This window comes from Drosophila gunungcola, chromosome 3R (assembly GCF_025200985.1).
Source record: "Drosophila gunungcola strain Sukarami chromosome 3R, Dgunungcola_SK_2, whole genome shotgun sequence".
NCBI classification, from domain to species: domain Eukaryota; kingdom Metazoa; phylum Arthropoda; class Insecta; order Diptera; family Drosophilidae; genus Drosophila; species Drosophila gunungcola.
The window spans coordinates 16,798,401-16,823,020 of NC_069139.1; the positions used below are offsets into that span (position 1 = coordinate 16,798,401).

At 41.1% G+C, this 24,620-nt stretch overlaps 4 protein-coding genes across 18 annotated transcripts; 3 read left to right on the top strand and 1 right to left on the bottom strand.

The window, feature by feature from the left end:
* Positions 1 to 1,973: 1,973 nt before the first annotated feature.
* On the top strand, positions 1,974 to 4,463 carry LOC128265667 (myosin light chain alkali). Of its 2 annotated transcripts, XM_053001852.1 has the most exons (6): positions 1,974 to 2,105; positions 2,248 to 2,275; positions 3,282 to 3,587; positions 3,656 to 3,742; positions 4,093 to 4,139; positions 4,261 to 4,463. In XM_053001852.1, the coding sequence occupies exons 1-5, from the start codon at positions 2,103 to 2,105 to the stop codon at positions 4,134 to 4,136; spliced, it is 468 nt and encodes a 155-aa protein (XP_052857812.1). In that variant the 5' UTR covers positions 1,974 to 2,102; the 3' UTR covers positions 4,137 to 4,139; positions 4,261 to 4,463. The 2 variants fall into 2 exon arrangements, with proteins under 2 accessions (XP_052857812.1, XP_052857820.1); XM_053001860.1 differs by lacking the exon at positions 4,093 to 4,139.
* A 1,082-nt stretch (positions 4,464 to 5,545) lies between these two features.
* On the top strand, positions 5,546 to 23,858 carry LOC128252883 (microtubule-associated protein tau). 14 transcript variants are annotated; one of them, XR_008267352.1, is made up of 9 exons: positions 13,331 to 15,713; positions 16,581 to 16,624; positions 17,684 to 17,873; positions 18,452 to 18,654; positions 19,297 to 19,482; positions 20,265 to 20,282; positions 20,688 to 20,846; positions 22,446 to 22,669; positions 23,009 to 23,858. XR_008267352.1 is itself a non-coding variant. In XM_052981048.1 (8 exons), exons 1-8 carry the CDS (start codon positions 5,926 to 5,928, stop codon positions 23,066 to 23,068), a joined length of 1,116 nt encoding a protein of 371 aa, XP_052837008.1. In that variant the 5' UTR covers positions 5,546 to 5,925; the 3' UTR covers positions 23,069 to 23,858. The 14 variants fall into 14 exon arrangements, 12 of the variants coding, with proteins under 12 accessions (XP_052837008.1, XP_052837009.1, XP_052837006.1 ...); XR_008267353.1 differs by lacking the exons at positions 13,331 to 15,713; positions 20,265 to 20,282 and adding an exon at positions 5,546 to 6,181; XM_052981048.1 differs by lacking the exons at positions 13,331 to 15,713; positions 22,446 to 22,669 and adding an exon at positions 5,546 to 6,181.
* LOC128252886 (40S ribosomal protein S10a) lies at positions 9,743 to 10,397 on the bottom strand. The gene has a single exon (XM_052981056.1). The coding sequence runs from the start codon at positions 10,307 to 10,309 to the stop codon at positions 9,824 to 9,826; it is 486 nt and encodes a 161-aa protein (XP_052837016.1). The 5' UTR covers positions 10,310 to 10,397; the 3' UTR covers positions 9,743 to 9,823.
* On the top strand, positions 23,303 to 24,620 carry LOC128252228 (uncharacterized). The gene is given in 4 exon segments (XM_052979792.1): positions 23,303 to 23,352; positions 24,186 to 24,364; positions 24,403 to 24,494; positions 24,497 to 24,620. Coding segments are annotated over 4 exon segments (375 nt in total). The 3' UTR covers positions 24,551 to 24,620.

Here is a 24,620-nt window from a genome sequence, read left to right on the forward strand (position 1 = left end):
TGGGGCAGCCATTAAATTCCTTTTGTCTGCCGGTTTTAAGGGTGCGTCTGCAAATAAATGCTGATGTATTTAAGAAAATATAGCCATAGATAAGTCACTGTCTTGTTGTACTTAAGTGGAAATTAAAGCAATGTCTCTGTCCACTTTTATTTGTTTAGTATGCTCACTTCGCTGAAAACTTGTTTAATAACATTTTAGTAGGTTATAGGCTAATGTGAGTTTTACAGGAAAGTATCTAATAATGAAGAATGATATGAACGAAATTTAAATTTAATTAAAATTTTAAAAATTCAAACCAAAAAGTTTACAATTAATTTAATACTTTATAAGTTGAAAAAGTTTTATTGGTGATATAACATAATTTGCAATTTAAACTGCTGGACCATGAAGTTTAACTGACAAGCTTTAATTCAATAATCTTATTTTAAAATTAAATCTGACAAAAATGGCTTGCAAAAATGAATGCACATTATTCCCAAATGTTTTCCCATCTCCCCGAGCGATTTATCAATGACTTGCGCACTTTTATCTGCGCAGATTCACTGCAGCAATCGGCTGCTGATAACAGCTGTTCAATTAAGGACCAAATCGGCCTAAATATCCTTGCAACAATTGCTCCTCTGACAACAGGTTGCCCCCCTGATATAAACAATAACAATGCCAGGGAGGCTGCGCGGTTAAAAGCCGAGTGGATGGCTCTATTGACAGAGAGGAAGCTAAACAGTCAAGAGAACGAGCACCAGCCGGAAGTTGGCAACACAGCTGGGCTCGAGTAACTGGGTCAAAGAAGGGCCTGTCTGATGGGCACGTACATTTACATATAGTGCCAAGGGCAAGGACATGGACTCAGTGATGCCAATGGCCTGTGTGTGAGGCAGCCAGCCAGGCAATTGATTGCTTAATTGCCATTTCCTTGCCAGATTTGCCGCCTTTTAAGCACCTCTTTTTACCCTTCAGTCTTGATCGGGCATTATATGGCTTGTTTTATGTACCTATATACCTACGCAAACAACACGAATGACTATTTGTTGCTGTACATTTTTGCTCTGAATACGCTTCGTGTATCTGTGTCATAGTTTTTATAAATAGCACGCATTAAAATGTTGTAGAGACGGCACACAAAAAGGCGCCTGAGGGGCCAGTAATGCGCCTTCTATGTAGATGAGATGCGAACGAGGAATAGAACTTTTGGAAGACGTATTTTATATGTATATGTATAAATATTGAAAAGGCTTTCAGGTGTTTTTCGGTCGACAAACAAGAAGTCGGGCATTTAACACCACCACCAACGACCGGCTGACAAAACATTTCGAGTGATAACACGCTAGACCACAGGAATACGCTCGAAAAATACACGTACGCAGTGCGGGGCTTGCCAAAAAGACGATCAGGGTCGATGAGTGTATAAATATATACATATATATCTGCCAAAATACATAGTACATGGCATCTAAATTTCCCCTCATTGGCCCCTCTATGGAGGAACCAAACTATTGCGCAGCGCTAAACAATAAAATCTATGTTGCCCAGAAAATATTATCTGCAAAATCATCTGTAACATCGAATGATATTCAACACTATCCGGCTGGGAATGCCACAAGCGATTATTATTTTGCCTTCACGAAAAAATAAAACAGAAATTCAAACAGAAAATAAACGAAAAAAAAAACAAAATGTTATAAATAGCCCGGTTAGAGAGCACAACAAATGGCTCTGGCTCCAAAGGAGAGCCCAAATATCTGGTGGACGATGGACGATGGTCGATGGTCGATGGGATCTCGCGAGAGTGTGGCATTCGAAAGTCTGAAAAGTTCCCAAGATGAAAGTAAATTCTTGGCATCGTACATGGTCTATATGCTATGGTGTGTGTATAGCCTTGCGCAGGAGAAGAGCGAGCGTTTCGTCATCCATTCGTATTTGAATCTGTATTCGAATCTGTATTCGAATCTGTATTAGATTCTGTGGCTGTGTCTGTGTGCTTCGGCGATCGGCTGGTTGGCTTTCACCTCAGAATTACCTTGCCGTGCTGCCGCTGACGAATAACGTTCAGTCGAGACCGAGCTCATCCGCGATACAGTTGATTTTCGCATCAAACAGACAAAATGGTGAGTGAACATCGGCCAAGGAATCTTCTCACACATCTTCCTCGAACATCCAGTGATTTCTATATGCAGCAGCTAAAAAACCACAAATTTTCACACTCGAATTAATGCAAAATTCTCCAATCTTTTTCGATTCCGTTGACAGGCTGATGTTCCAAAGCGTGAAGTTGAAAGTAAGTTGAACACCGCACGAAAAGGATTATCTTTAACCTCAAACGAAATCCATCAAAGATAAACCAATAAATGTACAATAAATCAAAGAGGATATAGAAGTAAGCCTAGCAAAAGGACTAAAAACCAATAAATATGGGGATACCAGAAAAATTAAAATCGATTACATAATGTGCGCGTGTGAGATACACAACAAAAAAGTACACAAAAAAGTCGGTGAACATATTTCGTAATCACTTGGAATATATTGCATACATATACGCGTGCCTATATATAACGTTATGCGGAAAATTTTCATTCAGGAATGTCTATATGCATCGCTGATCTATTTTCATCGATTGACAGATGAACGATGAACCAGAAACGAGAACGCGAACGGGAACGGGAAAAGGTTGCCAACACAATTCCGGTAGAAAATCTAGTGCAAAGTTATAGAAAACCCGCGGAAAACAATGGAAATCGTGTGTATATGTCGGGAAACCGAACTCGCGCATTCGTCTCCGAGCCGAAATGCTGGTCGTCTAGAGATCTAATTTTGGCAAAGTTATTTCTTGGGATTTATTTTCGATCAAACGCACAGAAAGAGAGCAGAAAACTGCGCGGCTGTGAGTGTGTATATGCCTATACACTGTGTATATAGCGTAGACGAGGGCGAAGGCGTTCGGTTCGGGTGTCGGATTACGTATACGTAGTGTGTTCTTCGGGTTGGCAATGCTCCCAGATCCCGATCCCCACTCACGCATACACTCATACGCGGCCAGTAACTAATGCCCAGCCATGTCAAGATTTTCATGATGACCAAAAATGTGCGTACCAGAAATTTCAGGGTTACCACATCGACCCCATTTAAAAAAAAAAAAAAAAAAAGGGTGTCACCCGCAATCTAAAGTATTTTTAAATCAACTAATGCAATTGCTACAATGAATACAATAAAATAAACAACAATTTGATGCGATTTACGTTCGGTTACAAGGATATACAAATGCTAATTGAGTTCCTTTCGCGCAGATGTCGAATTCGTTTTCGAAGTCATGGGCTCCGCCGGCGAGGGCATTGATGCCGTCGATCTAGGTGATGCCCTCCGCGCCCTGAACTTGAACCCCACCTTGGCGCTGATCGAGAAGATGGGCGGCACCAAGAAGCGCAACGAGAAGAAGATCAAGATGGATGAGTTCCTGCCCATCTACTCACAGGTGAAGAAGGAGAAGGAGCAGGGCTGCTATGAGGACTTCATTGAGTGCTTGAAGCTCTACGACAAGGAGGAGAACGGCACCATGATGCTGGCTGAGCTGCAGCACGCCCTGCTGGCGCTTGGTAAGTTTTCCCTTGAGTCCCTAATTCACAAACTCCACTTAAACAGCGTTTTTTTTTTCTGCCAACAGGTGAGAGCCTGGATGACGAGCAGGTGGAGACTCTGTTCGCCGACTGCATGGACCCCGAGGACGAAGAAGGATTTATCCCCTACTCTCGTAAGTATTCGTCCCTTGGGCAAGCCAGGTCCTTTTGTTTTTTGTATATGTACGATTTGTAAACGCCGTCTGTCTATTCCACATGTCACTCTTTGTCTGCGCACAAACCAAAAATCCCAACCACTCTGCACTGTGCACTTTGTACCACCATCACAACCTGAAAAAAAAACCCACAAAAAATATATGTATGCGTATCCATGTTTGCGTGACGAAATCCTCAACCAATACACTTGAAAATGAAAAAAAAAAAACACAACAAAACCAACTCCCGAATGTCAATCGAATGGTCTCTGCACGGTGATTTCGTCCTGTTTACCCGCCGTTTGTCGTCGATCGAAAAAAAAAAACAGAGTTCGTCCAGCGCCTGATGAGCGATCCAGTCGTCTTCGACTAAACAGTAAGTAGGGATTGAGCCCAGGCCCTCTGCCTTGATGTCTTAATGTCTGGATGTCTAATTGTCCATTTCTTGTTGAAAGGCCTTGCACTAATATTGACTTTTCTCAAACTCTATTCCACAGCATTCCTCGCCAGAATGTGTGAAAGACCAGATCAGCTAAAATAGTTGAAAACAACAGCTACAAACCAACTACAACAACACCAACAAACTTTTAGCGACAACCATTCTCCATAGATGTTATATTCATCGCTAACTCTCTCTATCTCTCTCTCGTATATTATTTTAATTAAAAATTACTTCTGCTACTACAACTGCAAAATTGAACTTCAAGATAATATTATTTTTTAAAAAATAAAAAAATTTAAATTATAAAATAACGGAAAAAAAAAACTGAAAAAAATCCAAAGTTTCGTGCCCATTATTTTGTTATTCATTTTTTTGTTGGTTTACCAAAAAGCAAAGCAATAGTTAATGATTATTTTATATGAGATGAAAATAAACCAAATAGCAAATAAAAATAATGTTTAGGCAATTTCAACATCCGAAAGCGCCAAAAAAAGGCAGTAGCCAAGTCCTGAAATGTGTTACTTGTTGCCTTTTAGCCTTCTCAGTTTACCATGTGAATGTGTGAAAGTGAAATAAGTCAAATGTATTTAAATAAACACTAAGAATAATTGTGCAGCCGAAAGGTGTTGCACAATCAATGAAAAAATCCGTGAAGGGGGGGTATCGGAAGATGGGGTCATTCATTTAAAACGGCCTTCTAGCGGTACCCAATGATTTATAGAGGTTTTTGCTTGCTTAGCCTTAATAAACATCAATAATGAGGTTGTTTTGTATAAGACCAGCAATTTTTAAAAGACTCATGACAGGTTCTATATATATCCTTCTCGTTAGGCACATTGGTAAGCCATAACATATATGTACATCCCAAAAGTTTCTATAAAACCCATCGTGCAATAAATAAAAGCACTCTGTAGTCGATATCGGAACCTATAGATATTTTCGGCTCAGGCTGAACTAAATTAGACGGGACACAAACCAATAATATACATTAAGCAACATATACAGCTGAGTTTATTCAAATTAAAGTTGTGTTTCTAAAAACAATAATAAATACAAAGGCATTAAATATTAAACACATTTTAAATTCTACAATAAGAGATGGTGTAGTACAATTTATTATTTTTATTTAGGTATACTCAAAAAAACATTTTGTTTTGAAAACTGAGTGGTAAAAGGGTAATCCAATTGTTAACTAAAATTCTTAAAATTATCAAGTAAAGCACTGAAAAGATTTCCCTTTTTAGTAAATCCATTCCACCCCTAAGTACCGTGTACTAAAAAGCTCGTGGCCGGAAAAAGCTTAACGGCGCGCGCCGCCTGCGAACGTTAGTTAGGAATGAAAATCAGTTGAAAACGAGATAACAAACCCAAAAGATACAAAACAGCCGACCGAGCGGGTGCTGTCTCGCCGTTTTACAAAATTTGCACTAACAAAATTTTTAAATAAATTAGCCAGTGAGTGCCAGTGCGGTGCGTGAGCGTGAGTGCAGAAATATTGTTAGCATAATTGCCATCGCAAAGTATATATTTGTGAGCAATTTTCGGCCAATTAATCCAGTAGGATTATTGCATTGTGCAAAAGTGAAAAGGACTAGCCCAAAGATACACACACAAGAAAATACCGACAGATCCTTTGAGTTTTCCCGTGAGTGCAACAAATACAGACACGGTACGGTACACACGGATACACGCACTCACACATACTCGCTCGACTTTCAATATGGCGGATGTCCTGGAGAAAAGCTCCCTGCTGGATGCTGTGCCAGCACTAGGCGACCCCCATCCCCACCCACCGCTGAACAACCAGCAGTTGCAGTTACAACAGGAAGCTGTCTCAGTAGCAGTAGCAGCAGCAGCACCACCACCACCACCACAGCAGCAGCAGCAGCAGCAACAACAACAACAACCACCACCATCGCAACAACAACAACAACAACAGAAGCCTGCAACTGCGAGGGCTAATCAGGATCAAAAAGGTAAGGGAGAGTTACCATATACTATGTATGTAGCATATACACCTTCACTTACCAAGTAAAAGTGACTTCATAGCGCATTACGCATACGCCGGGTGTGTATCTTAGAAAATCAATTAGGAAAGTTCAAGGCACGCCTGCATTGGCGATGGCTCAATTAGGAAAATTGTTCTGCCGGCACTCCCCAGGACATCATTGATGGTTGGTATGCCAATGGGACATGCACACCCGATTCACAACCTCATGCGCCCGCCACATTATGCAAATAGATTTGGGGCTGTTTGATCTGTTTGAACAACGGCTTAGACCCGCAAGTTTACGGCTTTTGGGCCTGTCTGAAGAGGCCTCAACTGCCGGCAGGATGTGGATGTGGCTTCATTGTGCCACCAGCTCTCTTCATTCGGTTTAATGACCTGCAACTGTGGCATGCCACCACCACCTACACGGCGGCCGAGTGCAGCTTTTAATTGTGCTTAATGCCCGGTGCCTTCAGTCCAGACCGCTGCATTGTCTGGGCCCCAGTGTGTATCTATCAGATACAGATATAGATATAGATATAGCCTACTGCGATAAAAGTTATCAGCAATTCGAGCTCGTGCTGATGCGGCAGCTGCACTCAGAAAAAGATTATCCCTGCTGTTAAGGCATTTGCCAGATCTTTTTCTTCCAAAACTCCTTCAAGTTGTTATTTTATTTATTTTAATATAAGTTATATTGCTCATAAGTAATCTAGAACCAACGGAATTTAAACACTTTGTGGAAATGATTTTACCTAATAGTAAACGCACTTCATCTTATTTAAAACAAGGATTTCCTAATTAAATAAATTTACAATATCCAATTTACCTAAAACATTTCCATAAAGTATTTATTCTATTCCCGCTGGAAGCGAAGCTACATTTTTCACTTACTAAGCTAAAAATTCTGAGTTAACTTTCTAAAAAATATAGAAAATTTGTATATAACTTTAAACAAAATCTTTTTTTTAATAAAAAACTTTTTTTTTTTAATTTTATAAATGTGTACATATTTTCGTTGTTCACATTTATTGATAATTGTATTTTTTATTGTAAATATATACCTGCCTAGCAGCTAGAAAAATTGATTTTAAAATAACAATTTTATAGCCACTTTCCGAAATGTAGGCTTTCTGTTTTTTGAGTGTGCTGCTGTTGTGGTTAGACTGCAGCTGACCTCGTTTTAAATCAAGCCGTGTGTACCTTCAATAGGGGTCGTTCGGCTTTGCGGAATTCACTAAAATCACTCGGTTAAATTCTATAATGTATGGGTTAGAGTATCTCCCTCACGACTTGCATCCATTTCAGCGTTTCCCTAAAACAGTTGACTTCATTAGGCCAGTGTGATGTGTGTGCAGCGAAAAAGATACACCCCAGCCTCGGGTGATGATTAAATAAAGTGTTCAAGTCAAGAGCAAACCGGCTCTGCTAAATAGAAACAATAACAATGCGACGCTGCTGTAGGTATTGTTTTGCTTTAGCGCGTATAATAAAAGTAAAAATATAGTTGTTGATTACTATCAGCGCTCTCGTCCACATGAAGTCACCCGCTCTATATCATCTAGATTATAAATGACACTCGCTCGTGTTTTGTGTTAATAAGCCGGGGGAAAAGGCTTTCTACCTGAATGACAAGTTCGCACTTTCTTTGCCAATCATATATTTTCTAATACTAATATTCATCGTGTGACGTAATGGTGCTCCATTGAAAACAAACCAATCTCTTTGCTTTAGGTGCGCTCACCGAATTTATAAATAGCCAAGATTTGTTGCAATTTCTGTCGCCTATTTCCCAGTGGCTTTTCAATTATCACAAAACGCTGCCAGCTGAGCGACACGTTCGTTTCTCATTTGCATTTGGCGCTGCAATTGATTTTCCCTCCGAGTTTTCTACTCTTTGTCTTTGGCTTTTGTATTGGGGGCGTGCTCTAGTTTCACGTAGATACCTTTTTTTCCTAACGGAAAGCTTTAAAAACTCTGGTAATTGTTAAGGTTTCCGCTTTGAGAAACAATTACCGAATATTTGGAGCCATATTTGTGCGTCGCGCCTTAATACAGAACTTTTCAAGCAAGACGAATGTGAATTTTTGGTTTTGTTTTTGTGACATTGGGATACGCATGGCCTGCCCATATGGTCTTTATGATTAACTAATTAGTCGATAAATCGATTTCAGAATTTGTAGCTACGGACCAAATGGAGAAGAGCTGGCCTAATGGCCAATTTGTCGACTAGGTGCAACGATTAGCATTCACAAGGCGCACAGTGAGCGTTCATTAGGTTGTTATTGTGCCCGGGCCTGTGGCATATTAATGCATTGTATATCTCGTTGGGTGCATCTCCAGAAATGCGGCACAATTCGGGGGCTTGATTAATTAATTACAAAATGAAAAGTTTGATCAATAAAGTTGGCAACAAAAAATTAATAATGCTTTTGAGGACTGCTTCTGCTGGTTGGGTGTTTGCTTAATTGTTTTCCCGCGAACAAAGTGTCGCTAGACACGCGACATGCAAATCCCTTTCGGTCCGTGTTGCCCTCTAATTAAAGCCACAAAAGAGTTGTCAAATGGCTTCGGCGCGAACATCGCCCCTCTTTGCAGAGCTGGCACTTCCAATTCCAGTTCAATAAACTCGGGGGACCTGCTTTGATTTCGATTTACTTGCCCGATTTTTTGCACGATTTTATGGACACACATTTCGCTGCACTTTCGCCAGTTGGGGAGTCTTCAGTTGGGTGGGTTACCCAATCCCAAAGCCATCCCAGTGGCTAATACCTCTTTGGACAGACGCCGCATAATTTGTTGTTCTGGTTGATGTTGTAGCCACGTCCATATTTGGCCTGCCAGCCCGTTTTGGCTGACATATCGTGCGTGCCGCTGCCGCACTGTGACAACAACTGCCACATTTTGTGGAAGCCAATCAATAATCGAAGTGCGTCAAAAATACAAATGTTAAAGTTACCAAACCGCCAGCCAAACAGCCCGACCATAAATACAGCCATGTTCGACACGAAATCCGAGCCACCAGAGGTCCTAGTCGATGGAACCATAAATTTGGCGCTTGATTAATTGATAATGTGTCTCTGAGGGGGGAGAAAACTTTTGTATTCAACTTGGTTTTAAAAGAATAAACTGTAATACATTATTTGTATGCTTCTATGTTGTCTCTACGGTGTTGTTAGAATGTTTCCTTAATATCTTAAAGCATTGTTATTAGTTCTTTCCATTTCATGATATTATTTCAATTTAATTTTTATTTGAAAAACTTTTTTAAGGGCTTTTTTAAGATGCCTATTACTCTTAACTACTTATTTTTCATAAAAAAAATCATGGACTTGCCATTCTCAATAAATTATGGCAGTCTCTAGAAATATCTACGAGTTTATCTATTCTATTATTTTAGTTTAATTTTAAATTGAAAATCCTCTTAAAAAGTTCGATGATTGTCACCCAAAATTACTTATTACTAGCTGTATCTAGAAATATCTACAAGTTTGACGATGAAAATAAACCTAAGGCTGGGATTTAGTTTGCCTAAAAAAACATTCACTTATGTTGTTCTTAAGGGAAATATTTAATTCCACGTTTTTTTATTTAAAGAGTTAATTAAACTGGAGCTCCATTTGCTAGTTTAGTAGCGGGATCCGCGTCCAAAGCCTCCGCGGAACTCGAGGTCCCTAGAGCCGGGGCCCACGTCGCCCGTCTTGTCCAATCCGCCATCGCCAGGATTGCGTCTGTAGTTCGAGCGGTCCTGGTCGGTCTTGGAGGGACCGCCTCCGAATCTTTGAGGTCCTCCAGCTCCTCCACGTGGACGCACCGCATCGGAGCGAGCAGGACGGGTCAGGGTGGAGGGCACAATCTCCGGGGGCAGGTGCAAGTAGTTGCGCAGCTCCTCGATTCCCTCGTTGGTCAGACACCAGTAGAAGTGCCTCCAGGCGAACTGCTCCTTGACCAGGCCACGCGAATGCAGCGACTGCATTGTCTTGATGACTTGCAGATTTGGGATCGATGACAGATCGGGGTGCTTTAGGACGCGAGTGTCCTTCTTGGCCACCAGTACACCCTCCTTAAAGAGGTACTCGTAGATGGCAACTCGATTAGCCTTTGGAATAAACATGCTAGACTTTTTGATTAAAATCAGAACAATGCCTTAAAATGAACTTAGCACGTTGAAAACGCAAAAGAAAAGAAAGAGTTATAGGTAATGTGACCAGTCCCACTTATAAAATATTTCTAAAGCTTTAAAAAGTGTTGGAAACTTCTTCGTGAGATTTTCGTATTTTTACTTTCGATTTTTAGAAATATCCTGTCCAATAAATTCAAACTTAATTGGTATTTCAGTTATAAGATATAAAATCGAAGCAATCGAAGACGTTGATTTTCGTTTTAGTTATGCATTGAATACTTAAAATAGATAAAGATACTAGTCTAGATTGTTTATTAACGTTAAAATGTCTTGGTACAAATAAATTTTAATTTGATTTTTTCTGGAGAGTTTCTGGAGAGCGAAACATTTCCCATTTTAAGAGATCTAAGCAAAGTGTTGTGAGGATTGGCTTTTTTTCCCTATATGTCGCTGCACCTTGCTTTATATTATCTGCGTTTTACGCCTCCACACTCCTGCGGAGCTGTGATTCATCTTTTGCGTCGCAGGACATTCTGGCCAAACATGCGCAGTTCGAGCGACCGCAAGCCACATGAGGAATTCCTCCCTCACAGGAATGCTGAATAGAATAATCAATGGGCGAAACGCAGACACAAATTGACCAAGGGAAGCCAACCAAAAGGGATGGCATGCCGATAGACACAACGTGAGCCCACCCCGACCGGCTGCATCCCCCAAAAAAAAACAAAACAAACGCCGGGAGGAAAGGAAAACGAAAGCAATTCGGGGGCGGCAAAGCAACCCCCAATCGAAAAGTGACAACAAAATGCAGTCGACCTTGCTTTGCGTGCGTTTCCGATTAATTGCACTCGCTTTACATAAACGTTTTAGCAGTTTCTAACTAATTAAAATTTTCTCTAAATCCAATTAAGGGTTCTTCTAAGAAACACTTTTCAGCATATTCGGCTTACTTTAAAAGTGCTGACCAAGACTACTATTTACTAACTATTCAAGCTTATTTAAGTTTGGAAAGACAACTTATCATACAAATTATTAATCAAAAAGGCGCCAAACGCCACCAGTGCTGCCAATCAATGGTTGTAGTATTAACTTAACAGTGGCTTCTGTATTCGCTTAACTTAGACACCAACCAAGTGCAGATTTGGTAAGAAAGTGAGGCGAATTGGTAATAAAGTGCGGCGAAATAGAATAAATACAAATTCGTTACATTTTAACTTATCAATATAAACAAATAAGGAAAATAAGTAAAAAAATACTTTTATTTCACAAAAAAACCTATATAGGTTGCATTAATTTAATTTTTTAGAAGCATGAACTCTTTTTTGGGAATTAAAAGTCATTTAAACTGTTTCTTACCTTCTCAGTGATGAAAATCAAATTTTCTCTTATTTTACAGGTTTGTATGCATATTTGTCGGATACAATTTCGTGTGTAATAAACTCAAAATGGCTTTACTAATTGGTATGTTAAGAAAACATAAAAATCTAAGGGCATTGTTGTATCAGCCCACAAAAAATCTGACTAGCCTAGTAAGCCCCCATAACCTTGACAATCAAATTAGGGTAAAGAACCAGCCAGACTACACTGTGTCTAAGGATTTATCCTTAGCCACCCTCATGTCGGTTGGGATCGTCGCTGGTTTACTTTTATGTCTACGCATTGGAGCGCCGGAATCTTGCGTGCTGGCTGCTTGTAAATAGACAACAATTAGAGGAACCTATGACAACAACACCTGGATAATGGGAAGGCCGTTATAAATATTTGCGGTGCGTGGCAAGCGGTGCAAGTTCCCTCGACTCTTATGTGTGTGTGTGTGTGTGTGTGTGTGTGCTCGATTGCCGTTAGCAAACGGATTACGGCCGGAGAACTGCACAAATGCGCGCCAAATGCCTCCCCCCAGAGCCCATTAAATTAATCAAGTCAAATGAAATCTGCATATAAAATCAACGGAGCCCCCCTTATTTCTCATTGCTGGCGTGTTGAATTTGCATTTTTCCCCGGCGCCCCACTAATAAGTTTGTATGTCAATAGAATAAGCCAGGCGACGAGCAAAGCGGCGGGCTGCTCCAACCAAAAATATCCTGCTCTTTGAACTGCGCAAGGACACATTCGGTTTATGCGCCCCGAGAAGTTTACGAGCAGCTACGCTCCGCCAGTCCAAGTTGGCGTATCAAAACAAATTCTAAGTATTGTAATTCGAAATTTTTCAAAGCAAATAAAAGCAGTCGAGTCTTAACACTCGCGCCAAACACAACGCAGTTCAGAGCCAACGTCGCGTAGTGGACTACAATTGTTCAAATAGTTAAATAAATAAACTAAAAAACAAACAAACATAAAAAATATAAATTAATATTCATTTTAGGCGCAATTTATCTAGAGAGTGGCTAGTTCATAGGTAAATTCCACACACACACACACACACATATATACTTGTGGCCAACGCAAAGTGCAAAGTGCATTAGCCTTCTCAGACTGTACAAGTGGCCAAGTTATTGCCCTCTGACTAGGAAAATCGATACAATTGCACGGCGCTTGTTTTATGGCCAACTGCAACAATTGATAGTGGTCTGTTTGTGTGATAAAAATCGCTACTGCAGTGGCAGGCAAACGGGAAATTCAATTGCCGAAGGACCAACTTTTGTTAACAAAATATTTCTGGTTAGGCTGGCTTTGCCTGCCTTGCGACCAGAGGGTGAATCTAATTGAAAAGCGGCAGCAGGAGCGTTTAGGAAACTTTTGTGGTTTATGCATTGCACCTGTACCTGTGCAACTGTTGGCTTTCAACTGCCAACGACCAGCCAACCAACCAAACAACCAACCAACCACTACCAATGATAATCAATTTGGCCAAGACCATTTGGCCACAAATGACAGTTGTCGTTGTTGCGGTTGACATGAACATTGTGTGGAATTTCGGTTTATGTCAGCCGCGGTTAAATCACAAATCATTGTGGCCCTAATTTGCAGTTGCTGCTTCTGTCGGGCCTCCTTTATATTTTTCATATTATTTTTTTTTTGCTGCCAGGAAGTTGGCGATTTCGACTCTGACTCGGCACAAGTCGCAGTTGGGTCTTTAGTTGCCAATCGGGTGTGGCACGTGCTGAGGTTACAGCTCCTCCAGCAGCAGCAGTTTTAAAAGAGTCCTGACCGTGCAATTTTATCGATTCGCCCCGTCAAATGTAACACACCAAAACTAAATGCAAAAGTTTTCGGTTCTTTCGCATAAAGTTAATTGCCAGGCAGTGCCGAGAACCAGAACCCCAGTCCACACAGTCTATAGTCTGTAGTCCACATTCGAAGAGCACCCCACTCTGATATGAGTGATACCGATGCGGTGAGTTGTGGTTCAAGTACCCTCACATTTATTTTTTGGAGCTGCACTCAAAGCACCAAATTGCCCATGCACAAATGATTTACGAGCATAATTTGAATATATCGGCCATGTTAATGGGTGTATTATGCCGTCGACCTTGCAAATACCCCATTGCATATACCTCATTGTCAGTCAGCCGCAAGGAGCAAAAGCGAACAGAAAACCCTTTGCGAAACAAATCAAACAGCGATTTCTTGTGGCCCGTCGATTTTGGGCCTTAGAACTGCCGAAACTTTTGTTGAATCAATAAGCCACAAAAACAATTTGGGTCATGTTACAGCTGGCAACCGAATTTCATGACAAAATTCCCTAATGGTAACCAAAGAGCGCCGCCGCCCGAAAGCCGAAGAACCCGAAAATACCAAAAACCAAAACAATAAAATGTAAACAAATGCAGAAAGAGCCATCAAATTTGAAAGCACCCACTCAATGGCAACTATATTGATACCTCTGTTCCGATGATACACGAGCACTTGGCACCCCCACACATTCGGTGGGTGAATCCACAGCGATATATGGCCATACATATGCAAATGATATGGGCCAGTCAGTTTGGAACTGTATGTACTGTATATGTGGCATTGGCCACCAAAAGCTGCCTTTCGAGCCCTGCCACGTATTGGGTTACCCGACACTTGCACATTTCTGCACCGACACCGCAGGCGAGAAGTTCTAGCTCCAGGATGTACGGCACGGCAAAGGAAGGATCGAGCCAGGAGTTTTCCCAGGAGGATTACCCACTGCAGCCGCAGCAGCGTGGTCAGTCCAAGTCAGAGTATCTTGCTGCAGATAGCTCTAATTACGTTTTGGATTCGGAAGCTGTAGATCGCCCCCAGCAGCAGTTAAGATCACAGCCTGCCCAGGAGGCAATTGATTCAACTGTGGAACGAAGCAAACCACAGCTAAGAACTCAGCTAAACAGCAATAATACCCTAGATTCTGTGCCAACAGATCGCTCTAGGCAGCAGTTAAGAACTCAACAGAATCCAGAGTACCTGAGCAATGTAGGAGCTTCCTACGAGGCAGCCAGAGGTGATCCGGCCTCCGTGAACCGCAATCAAGAGCAGCCATTGAGATCCCAACCAGCTGCAGATTACTCCAGCAATAGTTTTCTAGCTGAGCGACAGCAGCGTCCTCAGCCAGCCACAATTGAGTACACCGGCTATAATGCACCACCACCACCGCAACAACCACAACCCAAAGATCGCACATTTTCACGCAGCAATTCCAAGCCCACCATCTCACCCCAACCCAAGCTCCAAAGTAAACCCAATCCCGAGTATGTGCGACCACCACAGAACTTTGTCTTGCCGCCGCAGATGCGTCCTGCCGTGGGGCCACCACAGCCGCGTCCTCCGTTCGCCGGAGCCAGACCGATGGTCGGGATGGTGGGACCACGTCCGCCCATGCCACCCAATATGGGGGCCAGGCCACCGCCACTGCGCACCACAGACAGCAAGAGCAACTTGCTGATGGGTCCGCCGGGAATGCGACCGGGAATGCCACCGCAGCTGAACATGCAGCAGGCTCGTCTGCCCAACTCTGGCGGACCACTGAGTCCGCCGGGACAGGGGCCGCCCAGGCCACCTGGTGGCTTTCCCTGGAATCCTGCCGGGGCTCCGGGAATGCCACCGGGCGCCAGACCGCCCCAGAATATGACGCGACCACCGCCACCCACTTTTGCCCGCCCGCCGCCGGGTCAACCGCTGCAGGCCCCCTTCCGACCGCCCTTCAACCAACCGCCCATGCAACCGCAACAGCTACCACAACAACTGCAGCAGCAGCAGCAGCAGCAGCAGCAACAGCAACACTTGCAACAGCAACCACCACCGCAGCAACTACGCCCACTTTCGGCACACAACAACGATGACGACGATGACGTGGTCATGGGTCCGGCGGTGACCCCGCTCAAGACCTTCAACCCGAGGCCAGATCCCATGGGCGAGCCCCTGCTGGAGGACATTGAGCCACCCTTCGAGACCAGCCCGCCGGCGGGAGATGCCCGGAAGGGACCTGGATTTAGTAAGACCCAAAGTGAAACTGTTACCATTAGTAGAGCCATTTTGGAGTTTGTTGTTCAAACAAATATTACACATTTAACCGATTTCGAAAAGTTAAGTTTTGTGCTACAGCTAAGGTGTTTTTCAGATTTTTAAACAAGAATTTTTAGAAAATTCCATACAATATAATTAACCATCAAATTAACCTTCCTTGAAATGAAAAAAAAGAAGTTAGTTCGAAGTTATCTAAAAAGCATAGCTCCGTTTTCGAATAGCTCATTCCTGTTTTAACGCTAGCATATATTTCAAAATTATAAACAAGGCTTCAAAAGCCAAAGTTTATAAAATTAGACTTCAAGTATTTTATATTTTATATGAACAATTAAAGCTCTCAAATACCAGATTGTAAATTAACTATCAAATCATATTCCATTTCAAACTCTACAAATCTGGTTTCGAAAAGCTTTTTCTTGTTGTATCGCAACCATATTTTTCAGATATATAAGGCTATATAAGCAAGATTTTATAAAATATTACCTTAAATTTGTCAGATTTTTAATATAAAATCATGCACAAATTTAAGGAAACATAAATTCTTAAAGCTCCATTTAAGTAAAATTTCATCCTATAAAGCCTATTACAATTTAATCATAATGAAACATTTATGTCGGTTTTCTAGATTTTTTTAAAACTACCCAAGGTTTTATTATGATATTTTATATTTACGACGAAAAAGTAATGAAATTTAAATTTATCAATAATACAATAATACTATACTAACTAATACACGTTAAGTAAACCCTTTCTACATTTAAAAAAAAATTAAATTAAGTTATTTCAATTCCAGAATTTATATGTAACTAATTTGTTTGCCATCAATTTTTTTCAGAGGGTGACAATGACAGCGGCGTGGATGAGTCCACTCAGGAGAAGGTGAGTTAAGATCGTCTTTGAACTAGTTAACTAGTTGGCCATAAACTGTAACTACCGCTGCGTCTCCGTTAATTGAGAGGAAATTAACTGGAACTGGCAACAAATTAATTTAATTCCGTTGACCGTCTCTGTCTGCCTGCCGCTGAGTTAAGTTCTCAAATCATAAATATCTGTAAAAGGCCGCGGCAGCCAGCGGGTGAGCTGCGATCTACGAGCCACGAGCTCCACGGTCCATTAGAGACCATATAGCATATAGCAAATAGCATATAGCAAATGGAACATAGTCTGCGACAGTTCCGTCGCTCAGTAAGTTCAGTTCCCAAGTTGGCCCGTGTGTTCGTCTGCAGACGCCAAAGTTCAGACTAAGTTTTGTGTTGGCAGACGGCAGTTGGCGCGTCGGAAAAACCCGCAGAAAGTGCGACAAAAGTCGAACAAACAGACTGCTCCTAAACATATATACCATATATATATATTGTATATATACATGCAGTACGTGAGCTTCACAGGTGCGAGTTAAAGAAAGGGGCAAGTATTGCCAAAAGCCACAAAAGAAATACACACGAAAAGCGATTTATATGCCTGGTGATATCTGCGCACAGATAAGTGCCAAACACGAAACCGTTTTTTGGGGGAATCGGGCCGGGAGTTTTTTGGGGGCAAATCATAGCACATAGCATACATATATCTGACTGAGCCGGAGTTGTTGTCTCTATAAATACCCATCCATATGCAAAAACGACACGAAGCGGCGACAATCGATAAAACAATGCATAAACTATAAGTCCTTCGTACCGAGGCATCGACAGCGGCAGGCGTACGGCCAGCCATAAATGCCATTGGCATTACGTTGACAGCTCCGGAAAGCCCAGTAGTGTTGAGAGCCAGTCGTAAATAGTTAATAAGCCACTCGGGCACAGCCGCAGCCATAGGCACAGCCAGAGCCAGGATGCATCTCGTCATAATGGCCGATTCGACCTACTTGCTAGTAATTCGCATCGTCTTCATTTGGAAATTCATCAGTTTTTTAAGCCCTTTTTTTGTGATTGCTTTTCACGGCAGGATCGCAACGGACCCATCTCGCCCAGTTCGCCGGTCAAGACACCCACATCGACCTCATCGAAGCCGGACAAGTCGGGCACGTCGCGCCCACCGAGTGCCACGCCCTCGAACAAGTCAGCACCCAAGTCGCGCAGCGCCTCCAAGAATCGCTTGCTCCTCAAGACACCAGAGCCCGAGCCAGCCAAGAAAGGTAACTTTGGTTGAACCACTACAACTCCAATCCCTAAAAATAACATGTTAAAAAAGGAATACGAATTATTAAAATTCATTTAGGTCTTAGGAAAGCAGGAAAAATGTATATAATATCATATCATAAAGTGTCATATCATAAAATATGAAGTATAAAATTAAATTAACCAAACGAATATGAAAATCTAGTCACTTTCAATACTCTAAAAGCTAATGTTAATTTCGAGATCTTAAAAATATGGTTATATGGTTAAAAACAAAAACTGTGGTTAAGAAAATTGAATTTTTGGTTTTAATGAAAAAGATTTTTAAAATTAAATAATATAACAAAATAACTTCATAAGCTTAAGTGTAATATTGCCATATAAAAAGCCAGTTTTTTTTAGGTTATAATTTTATAAATTTACGTTATGAGTTTTAGGATCTAATTAATTATCATATTATAATATGCGACAAAGCGATCACAGTTGTTCAGAAACCAAATCAATTGATTTCAAAGACTTATGTGGATAGGAGAAATAAAAAAGTATCTTTCTAATTTCGAGATATGTAATACCTGTTTCTCTTCTGTCCCACCAGTTCCAATGAACAAGGTACAAGTCGGCCATGCGCCTTCGCCCAACCTGAAGGCTGTGCGCTCCAAAATCGGCTCCCTGGACAATGCCACCTATAAGCCGGGTGGCGGCCACGTGAAGATCGAGTCGAAGAAGATTGACATCAAGGCGGCACCGCGCATCGAGGCCAAGAACGACAAGTACATGCCGAAGGGCGGCGAGAAGAAGGTATGCCTGTTGCTTATTGTCCATCTGTCGGATGGAGGTTTTATCCACGGGCGGGACCGGTGTATCCATACAGTGCATATTTTCTCAGCTAGCCCGGGACATAGCTGCTCTATCATAATTCTCTGTAAATTTCTCTCATCTACAAATGGCTTTTACAAATGTGCAGAGAAAAGCTCTCTGACCAAAAAAAAAAAAACGTTAAGTATAGTCGCGTATTGTAAAGTAGTGTAGAACTATTGGCAAAACTAAAATGCAATTTCACGGTCGATTTGCGATATGAGATCTATGCCCATTATAGCTGGGTAGTCAACAGCACGGTATCTTGTATCTTGTATCTCGTATCTTGTTGTAGGAAATGCAATTACCAATCCGCAGCGACACTTAGCAGCATAATTCCGTTGCCTTATGTAGCGTATTCCAAACCCATCCGCATCCGCATCCGCACTGGATGTGCCAGAGTTGGGTGCGACTCTGACATTGACGTGGAGCCGTCATCCCATCCGATCGATTTTGACTTTGGCTTATAATCGTTTACCTACCTTGTATCTATTTACAAACTTACGACCATCGAATTCGCACACACTCGCACCACCAATTACCACAAAAAAAAAAAAAAACGAAAAAAACACTGCAAATCCGTAGATAGTTACAACCAAGTTGCAGTGGAATGCGAAGTCGAAAATCGGTTCGCTGGAGAATGCCGCCCACAAGCCAGGAGGCGGGGACAAGAAGATCGAGACCCTGAAGATGGACTTCAAGGACAAGGCCAAGCCGAAGGTGGGCTCCACCTCCAATGTGAAACATCAGCCAGGTGGCGGTGATATCAAGGTATTTAGCTCCTTTTTCCATTCGTGACCTTTCACCCCCCCCCAAACCGATTTCATGTTTGAGTTTGACCCAGAGACGTGAACGAGTTCATATATTGTATATTGATTTTTGTAGCGGTTAAGTATGATTTCCGATTGCTGTTGGCTTTTGTTGGTTTTTGGATGCTCCACTTAAGTTACCAACTGGCATGGGCATGGGCCGCATCTATCCTATCTATCTGTTTTTCTCAGTGCATGAACTGCAATGTTCTCCTAGTTTTAAACAGCATGCTGTCACGTTTGTCCAAGGTTATTGAAATCAAAAACATTTAGAAAATAAAACTAAAACCAACTAACACCCAGAACACCCTACATACCAAAACCTTGAAACGCTTTCCAGAACTACGATAGGAAGATGAACATCATCTATGGCGAGGGCTCGAAAATAGTCAGCCATTGCGCCAATAACAAGCGCCTGGATCAGAATTTGTATAATGAGGAGGAGTAGTGATTTAGTTTGGGTAGGTAACACCCGCCAGATGTACATATACCCGAATCGAATCATGGTGCTAAAACGAAAAACCCACTCACCTAGCTTAGTTTTGGGGTCAGCATTGTAAATATCCAGCATTCTCGAGGAGAGCATTCTGTTTAGTTCCTAACCATACCGAAAACCACTCTGAATAATTGAGAATAACTTATTGTTTTTCCATCCTTATTTTAACGAACCGAAACATGTTTAAAACATATTTGGGAAAAATGTATTTTGTTTTTAACTAAACCATTAAAACAACGAATTCAAAGGATAACAACCCCAAGGATGTAAGTAGTCGTGATAACTCTTTTTCCTCTGTGTACTAAGTGTGCTTTTGTATGAGACCCTAGATGCATCATATATTTCCTATTTTTTGGTATTTTTGGAACACCTAAAGCCTTCACTTTTTGAGATCCCCAATGCACCACACTCTGTAGCGTATTGTTTAAACCGTTTACCCTTTATTGTTATCCATCTGTTACGTTATGTGCTCTGCTGTTTCTGTGTGCGAAAATTCCAAATTTCAGTTGTGTCCTCGATTGGCCGTTGTCGTTCGTGTGTCCATAATAACCCACCCGCAAAGTCGAAAACCTAATCGAAATTTTCGAACCATTGCATAGCCGAAAATGAATCCGAAATACGATCTTGCTAATTGTTTTCTGTACGTTGCCGGTGCCGGTGCTACTTTTCAGATCCAAACGCAAAAACTAGAAATTAAGGCACAAAGCAAAGTTGGCTCTTTGGATAATGTAAAGCACAAGCCCGGTGGCGGTGAGAAGAAGATTTTCGATGATAAGGATTATTTGAAAAATGTTGAACACTCTGTTGCACTGACAACACCACCAACACAGGTAAACTACGTGTACATAAGCTCAATGTAGTTACGGTTACGTATGAAAGCTAGAATTTAACCTTAACCCTGATTTATTATTAGCATTTTAATTTCCTTACGAAAGCAACTAAAAGTAATCAGTACAAGTATTATATATATATATATATACATATTAACGATATCCCTTTTTGTGTTTACGTCGAGAAATTCATTTTTTATGTAATCTGTAATTGTAATTGATTGCGTTGCATTTATGGTTAACACTTTATGATTTACAATCAGCAACTAACAGAGCACCACACCCCCCCAAAAAAAAATGGCCCACACAACACCCAACCACCCACAGTCACCCACCCACCCTAAACCGCTTTCAGAGAACTCCCACCAAAAGATCAATCCGTTCATGGGGAAATTGTATTCAATAAGAACTAACATTTGGACAAAGTATTTTGGCACTCTTACTCTTAGGTCTTGAAATGTATGGGCGGGCTTTAAATATGTTTTAATTTTGGAGGTGCCACATAGGTTTCTATGAATTTAAATCACTAGAGATTATTGTGGCACCTAGTTGTTTAGTTGTTCAATAATATTGTTTCCTTGGTTTGGTTACTTTTGGTTTAGTTTACATTTAAAAATGAATTTCTTTCAAACTCAAACTGAGATTCATTGGCAACAGCGCTTTCCATCCATGTGTTCCCGAAGTGTTTGAAGATTTTACACGCAATTCTCCTAACTATTCTCTTCTCTTTCTTTCTCTGTTCCCCCCTCGCTCGCTCTCTGCCACCCCGCCGGCTAATTGTAGTTTGCGGCTCAAGGGCGCTTGATTGCCACGATCCACCTAGAATTCGGTCTCTGTAACTCAGACTGTGTGTGTAACAATATATTTGAGTCGCTTTTTAAATGAACTCCCTAGCTTTAACTAAGACATCCATCAACTACTGTACTGTACCTTATGCCAAACGATTTAACTGATGCAGGACTCAACCGAAAGAAACTAAACTAAACTAAACTAAACACAACCCGAACTCAACTAGAAAAGCTCAAACCGAAAATCTCGAATGAGTTTGCAAGAGTTTCTATTTTAAATTGTAACCAATATATGTATACTTTTATGCATTCTTCAATGGTTTAGCCCTTGAAAGGTGTATAGATACTGTAAGCTGACCTGCCCCTGAGCAATTCCGCTAAAAAAAGGATGAAATTTAATCTGAACCCTAGGATACTGCTCATGGGCAAGGACAGAACTGCCCAACCAAAGAGAGGGCCCGATGTTTGTTAACTCCTTTAGCATGTAGCGAATATCCTTTAACAAAGTATTATTTATGGCAGACGGTCAACAACCTTAACACTACTTAGGATAGTACAAATTTTGAACAATATACTGATCCGCAATTGCTCAAAGTGCCCCGAAACCCAGACCACGACCCCAAAGACGGTTTAGCAAAAGGCTGCCCAGCATTTAAGTCATCTAACAACAGTGCTTTGCTCTCTCACACTAAAACATAATACCACTCAAACATCGACCCCATTACTCACATCAATTTTAAATTACAAATAATTATGAATTATTAAATGTTCTTCATTTCTGTGTTTAATGCCTCTTTTTCGTTTATTTTAGGAATATATATACAATTTTTATTAGGCTAGTCGTACGAAACTAAGTGCATTAAATTCAAAAATCGTATACACGTTACGTCCATTAGAGTTATTTATCGCCTATTACTATATAACTACTACATCATATACTCGAAATCCGAATGCGATGCGGTTTTAACCAAATATAGAAACATTCGATCCGATCCGATCCGATTCAATTCGATTCGATTTGATCAAGCAAGCCCCGTAAGTTAATGTGCGTTGCGAGTTCTTCTAAGATGTGTCCGTTTCGTATATAGATAGTTATATATACCAAAATATTTAACAGTGCTGTGATAGACTAACCGAACCGAACCGAAGCAGATTTGCCAGATCAGATCTGCGTCCATACCATACTATATAGAGCCCCGAAACGGTTTCATGGGCATTTGCTTGCGACTCCCTCGTTTACTCCACCGCTCCATTCCAACCAACCAACTCATGACTCTAACTTCTAACAAGGCTTTTGGTTTACCTTTTATTAGATTACCTTATGATTTGTGCAATCGATACGCATTCACGTTTATATTTTTATCTTGAACGCAGAGTCCACTACCATCCATGACGGCTTCTGGCGCTGATGAAAATTTAAATCAACAAAGCTAAATGCCCGAAATGCCCGAAATGCATGTCGAGCTGAATCTTTCTTTGCAATCGATGAAAGATCGAAAGTGAAAAATGAACATTGAACATTGAACCAGCTAATTTGAAATGTACTATCTAAGCAAAAGCCACACAAAGCAGAACGAGAGTTATGCGATAATTCCCACACACCCTCACAAGCCAGTTAAAAAAAAAAAGATCAGAGCAATTCGATAGAGGTGCAAGCACGCAATAAAGATGCAGATACTCGAACATCTACACAAGCACCCACATAGAAGCGGTATTTGGTATACAAATCGAAAGTATATTTGACTAGTTGAGCAATGCACTCTTTATCATCAGATACAAGACATAAATTATATATCTCAATGTATTACCAGAACTTCATACATATATACATACAAATAAAAAAATATATATACATAAAAGTATCTAAATATTTAAGCAAATTATACAAGAATCGTACGAATAAACGGTGTGCTTAGTTGAAAATGTTACACTTGACGTCTAAATGTTAAACGACTAAGATAATGCGACCCATTGATTTGTAAACACTTTAGATACTTTTGCGACGAACAAAAGCAAACGACACCAAACAGAACCGAACCGAACCTAACCGAACCGAACGGAAAAGATAAATCCACTTATAAGCATATTTTTACTATTAATTTGTATCTTATTAGTCAAGCGCATCATTCTCACGATTTATTTACACCCTGTTACAAAATGTAAGAACAATGGCAAAATTTAAACATAATAAAACAAACAAAAAAACGTTTTTTCATTTACCAAATCTTGGCGTTGCTGCACTTAGTTTTTGAATTTCAACAGCCACTTATCGTAACCGTATTGAGATAGACAAAAAGCAAATTTTGGAGATACTCGAGTATCTTATTTGGCAAGCCACGCCCACGCCGCAAGCGTTCCAACAAAGCCACGCACGAGCACACATCCTCCTCTACCTCATTGGATGCATTGGTAATCGAAACAAATAAATTTGATCAAGCAAATTAAGTAAGTCTCCATCTCAATCGAGCTATGACAACTATTTTTGCATCTCCCCCACTTGGCAATGTAAATCGTTGTTGTTTGCTAAGAACTCTCTTTCGCATCCCCGCAGTATTGGAAGGCGCCGCGCATCCAACGGGCCACCACACTCACCTCGTCCATGTCCCTGCCGGCGGAGTGCCTGGTCCTCTCCGTGTCCATGCCCTCGCTCAACTCGGAGCCCAAACGTCCCAAGAGTGCCGGTCCCAAGAAGAAGCCCGGCCAGGCCGTCCACACAAAGCCATTCCGCCTGTATTGAGCTGAGATGACTTCCTCCTAGTCTTCGGCAGTCCAAGGAGCTGCTCCACATGTTGCACGAGACGTCACCCAATCGAAGCACTCAGAGATTTGCGCACAAGTTGATATCTAGGCACGCACTTCTAAAAAAAAAAAACATACATACGCAGAATACATTTTATCAAACCGTTGATTGTTTAGAACCGAAAATCGAAACGTGGCATTTACAACAAAATAAACGACTAACTGAGAGGCAAAGTTAAGCACAAAA

Excerpts from the sequence above, each read along its gene's own strand:
- LOC128252886 (XM_052981056.1), bottom strand. The coding sequence starts at position 10,309 with ATGTTTATTCCAAAGGCTAATCGAGTTGCCATCTACGAGTACCTCTTT.
- LOC128265667 (XM_053001852.1), top strand. Across the intron at positions 2,276-3,281 it reads TCCAAAGCGTGAAGTTGAAA|ATGTCGAATTCGTTTTCGAA; the intron begins GTAAGTTGAACA and ends CCTTTCGCGCAG. Across the intron at positions 3,588-3,655 it reads GCACGCCCTGCTGGCGCTTG|GTGAGAGCCTGGATGACGAG; the intron begins GTAAGTTTTCCC and ends TTCTGCCAACAG.
- LOC128252883 (XM_052981039.1), top strand. The coding sequence starts at position 14,150 with ATGATACACGAGCACTTGGCACCCCCACACATTCGGTGGGTGAATCCA. Across the intron at positions 18,655-19,296 it reads CGAAGGGCGGCGAGAAGAAG|ATAGTTACAACCAAGTTGCA; the intron begins GTATGCCTGTTG and ends GCAAATCCGTAG. Across the intron at positions 20,847-21,629 it reads TGACAACACCACCAACACAG|TTTGCGGCTCAAGGGCGCTT; the intron begins GTAAACTACGTG and ends GGCTAATTGTAG.